Genomic DNA, 4,848 nt, shown 5'->3' on the forward strand with positions numbered 1-4,848 from the left:
GTAGCTTCCTGTTTCTGGATCAAAGAAGGTTTTTGTCTTGACCTGGACGGGCATGTCTACAAAGAAGTACTGCCCTGAGTCTGGATCCTGGAGGAGCTTACGTTGGGTCATAGGGAAGGACTGTGTAACAATAGCGTGCTCAATGCTGGACGGGTGTGAAATCTGGCTGGTGTAGCTTGACTGGCGGGAGAGGGTTGAAGGGTGAGGTACTTCGGCGCTGTACGCATCAATACTGTTACTCCTTCTCAATGGGTTGTCTCTGCTTGCCTTGTCTTTCGCTCGGCCTCTCTGCTGAAGCTCATCCATGATGGATTTCTCAATGCGCTGGGTCCTTGGATCAAACTTCTCATTGACTGACATATCGGCACTGAGTCTGCGTTCAGCTTTATCTCCTAAGTACCTATCCATGCTTTGCGATCGGTGGAATGGCCTGTCTGACATGGGTCTATCGCCGACATGAGCTTTGTACACAGGGACATTACTGATGACCCTATCAGTGCTGTAATGTCTTTTATCTGACTTATCTCGAATGCGTCTGTCACTGCTACGGCCTTGCCTTTCGGTTGCAACACTGGGTAGGGCTTCTTTGCTCTGGTTACTGCTAGCCACCGAATCGCGGCTCTGTCTCCGAGAATTGTGTTTCATTTCTGCTCTGTCATGATGGTGCTTTTCACTGTTGTGGCCTCTTCTTTCATGGAGCAGTTGCTCATTTCTGTCATTGCTGATGTTACCATGGTGATTTTCATTCTGATGGTGACTATCTTCCATTTTTTCTCTGTGTTTTCTCTCGCTGCTCTTGCTATTCCTACTGCTGCTGCTACTTTTTTGCTCAGATTTTTCACCCTTGTGTCTATCTGTTCTGTGTTTGCTGCTGCTTTGAGACGACTTGTGGGAGGACTTCTGGGCCTCCTCCTTCTTCATTCTTCTATTTGTCAGCTTAATGGCTTTGAGAACAGCTTTTTCAGATTTGGGTAAGACAGCTGGTGGTTTGGGTAGTCCCATTTGGCTTTCATTACCACTGCAGTTGGATTCTGAGTGTTCGCTGGGAACCTTTGACACTTCACACCCTGCATTCATTCCCATCTCATCAGCTGTGTCAGCTGTGCTGGTTGCTAAACTCTCCACGCCTTCAGATGATGGACTCACTCCAGAAAATCTGTCTTCCTCTTGTGGGACAGTCAGGAACTGTTCAGCTTGGGGTTTCTTTAGGTTTTCATGTTGTAGATTTGAAGGCGAAAACAACAGGGGAGGTAAATGGTCAGATAAAATCTCTTTAGGTTTGAAGATTTCTGCTGGAATTAAGGTGTTACCACTAGTGGAAGTTTCATTAGCCAGTGGGAGCTCTTCCTTTACTTGACGTAAGTCCTCCTCTCCCCTCTCTGAACCACTCAGACTCCCTCTTGGTGACCAAGGTTGTACAGTCTTCTTCAACTTAGTACTGAAAGTGTTATCTTTGACTTTAAATAAGACAGGGATCCCCAAAGTTGGTGAAAAAGTGTTAGAGGGTGGCAATGGTGTCTGATTATTTTCATCAAGAGTTACACTTTGGTCTGTAGTGCTATTTTCTCTTTCTTTGCTGTCATCGTATGGTACGTCTGTCTGTTTTTGAGGAGATGTTATCGGTCGCTTTACAACCTCTGGCTCACCTTCATGCTCACTTAAAGAATAATAGTCCACTTCAGTCCTGTCTGAATCCGGTTTCATGTTTCGTGAGACATTCCACATTTCCTCATCAACTTCCTCCACCTCTCCAATCAAGTTCTCCAGTGAGTGGTAAACATTTGACTCAGTCTCAGTATTTCTGTGCAGGGCACTCTCCACAGAGAAGTAGGAAGATTTTGAGGACAAGCTGGCCTGATCAGGTGGGCTCTGATTGACGTTAATACCATTCACCAGTAGTAAGGGTGATAATATGTTTCTGGGCTTTTCACTGAGAGCTTCTGTATCCACATTTATTTCCTCAGTAAGTCTATTCATTTTGTCAGGTTCATCTTCTGCTACTAGATTCCTAGTTACATTGTCATCTGCTGTGTTTAAATGGTCTGGTTTTAAAGGGGCCTTTCGCTTTATCTTGTGTCCTTCCTGTGCCTTAGCATTGCTGTTTTCAAATGTGGCTTCCCCTGTGGGCCTTGTATCTGCATGCAAGTTATTTACCTCATTTTCATCTCCCCTGAACTTTGGTGATAAGTATCTATTTTCAGACTGTGGGTAATTTGAACGCAACATGGGTTCACATGTCCCTGCACCAGTTGCAGTAATAGATTTTGAATTTGCATTATTTACCATATCCCACATCCTTTTGTTCGACGTGGTTTCATTTTGACTGGGCACAGCTTCTTTTGCAAACAGGTCAATGTTTACTTCTTGTTTTCCTGAGCCTGTGCTCTTCATCTCATTTATGTTTACCTCACCATTTTCATATTTTGCATTTTTGTTAAAGACATCCTCATCGGCTGCATCTTTCAAACTATCCATTTCCTTGGTAATGCTTCCATCTCTTCTATTGCCTCCTTTTTTGCTCCTCGGAGGAACAGGGGGAGCATCTGAGTTTTTGCTTTCTCCACTTTCTTCAGACACCTGTCTTGCTACATGTCTGAAATTCACCTCATCTGATTCATAGCTGGGATTATCACTTAGTTTATCATTAATGTGTTTAGCTTTAGTTTTAAGGACTGTGTCTAGCTGATTTCCAACCATGTCCATGCCTGGTAGAGCTATTCTACCGCCCGATCTGTGAGTGTCACCAAGTCTAGGTTCAGTTTGTGACAGAATCTGCCTCATGTGATTGTGGTCTCTCAGATCGCCTAACCTCTCTTTTAGTTCTTTCCGTTTTAGCGTGGAAGTGCTGCCATTTTGCTTTTCTTTGCCGTCCATCATAGAATCTTTCATAGGTTTTTCACATTGCTGTTCCCTCTCTACATAACTTTCATCGCTAGCGTTCTCATCAAATAATGGATTCTCATCTTTTTCTGTGAATGTATTCCTTCTCTTCTGCCTCTCTGAGATGATCTCTTCAAGTGCCATTTTGGCTTTGTCATAATTGTCATTTATAAGTGCTTTGTTTACTCTGACATTACTGTCTATCTTTTTGAAAGCCTCCTGCTTTATCGGTTCCTTCTCTTTCTTTGCAAAAAGGTCTTTCTTAGCCGATGTGTTCCCTCTCATACACCGCATGCCCTTCTTTATATTCCGAAGCTCCCGTGAAATCAAATCATTCTTAGCCCTGGCCTCCTCATCTATGTTAATAACCCCTAGTTTGTTCTTCGTGTTCTCAAGAGTACGATCACCAAGCCGTGCTCTCTCTAGCTCTTTCAAAGTATGCAAATCATTAATTATATGCTCACTATCTCTTATTTCTCTTGGTGACATTATCTCCTCATCCGCCTCTGTACTTGTGTTCACATTCGGATCACCTTCCTCATATTCCTCTACTTGTTCATCATTTGTCATTGCATATCTCTGATGTTTTATGTAATTGTTCTGTCTGGCTGAGAATATACGTTTGATCTTCTCTTGTTTTGAGGCAGATTCACTCTCTTTTGGTGGTGAAACTACCTTTGCATCCCTCGACTCACCATCAGTGGGTTTGTCAGCATTATGTGTTTGCTGTTTGTCAAGAGCGAATTCAATATCAGATTTTGCAAAATTTCTCTTGGGAACTGGTGGAGGCTCTTTCTTGGCAGTACTAGTTTTACCAACAGGTGTTGCACCAGTTGAGTTAGTCCTACTTTGAGATAAAACATTGTTTTCTGATTCTGAACACTCACTCCTGCTGCTCAATGTTTCCACTGAATAGGCAACCCTCTCATCTATTTCTTTCTCCTTCATTTCTTGTATGTCTGAAATTGGCTTCTTGATGCTTTCTGAATAAGCCTCAGATAGAGCTTTATTTTTTACTGCATTAATTGCTTCCCTTGCTGCTCTGATTATATCCATTGTACTCATAGTTTGGCCATTAGCATCTTTTTGCTTAGAAGCAGGCTGCACTCCAATGTCTTTTTCTTTTGGGTCCTTCACCGTCTGTTTTGCTTTGTCTGGTACATTTGAAGGTTTTTCCCCTGCATATATATTTGATGACAGCCTCTTGTTCACGATTGCATGGGGTGAAATTATGGGTGAACGATCTTTGCTGAAATTTAGAGTATTCGGTGACAGGCCTGTGTTTGTTGGCAGTGTTTTGGGGGACAGTTCTTTGTTTAGCATGAGTGGTGAAAGTTCATTTGTCTCAGTTGGTTGAGCTATGTGCACTGGAGCACTGTTGCTCAGAGGTATTTGAAGATATTTCATATCACTGTCAACAGGGCTGGCTTTCTTGTACAAATTCAGAGAGGGATAGTTTTGCTTTTTAGCCATGGGACTCTTATTCTTTTTTGAGTGTATAAAGGGGGTGATCAGATTCTCTTCACTTATACCACTGCTACCTGCAGCCTCCCTTTTGGTTTGCAGTAGATTTGATAACAAATAATCATCTGACAGAGGCCTGTCAACATCATGCTTTGTAAGACCAGCAGTCGGGGTGTCGACAGATTCCAAGTCAGGACTGCAAACTGTTTGCCCATCTTTTAAAATGGCAGGAGTGCTGAAGCCAGATGCATTGCCCTCAGAGCCAGCTTGTGGATGTTTCAAATGATCTGATTGTGGAGATTGGATGCCACCCTCAGGCAATTCTAAAGGTTTGAATTTAGGTGGGCTGTAACGGCTTTTAACCCTTTTCCTGTTGTCTTTGAGGTTGAAGAGGATACTAGAGGCAAGTGATTTGTAACTGTCCCGCTTGACTGGAGGTTCAGGGGTCACTTTGGCCTCAGAGTGTGGTCTAAGTGGAAGGTCAAGGGCAGAGGGCGAGAGAAC

The 4,848-nt window shown here is 43.2% G+C and overlaps 1 protein-coding gene across 1 annotated transcript; it reads right to left on the reverse strand.

Moving 5' to 3' along the window:
• Positions 1-3: 3 nt before the first annotated feature.
• On the reverse strand, positions 4-4,842 carry LOC147820240 (uncharacterized; the record flags this gene model as incomplete). Its single annotated transcript, XM_087173971.1, has 1 exon — positions 4-4,842. A coding segment is annotated over one exon (4,839 nt), but the record flags the coding sequence as incomplete, so codon positions are not given.
• Positions 4,843-4,848: the final 6 nt, after the last annotated feature.

Source organism: Seriola lalandi, unplaced genomic scaffold (genome assembly GCF_002814215.2).
Source record: "Seriola lalandi dorsalis isolate HSWRI2012SDOR001 ecotype SW California unplaced genomic scaffold, Sedor1 jcf7180001975553, whole genome shotgun sequence".
Classification (NCBI taxonomy): domain Eukaryota; kingdom Metazoa; phylum Chordata; class Actinopteri; order Carangiformes; family Carangidae; genus Seriola; species Seriola lalandi.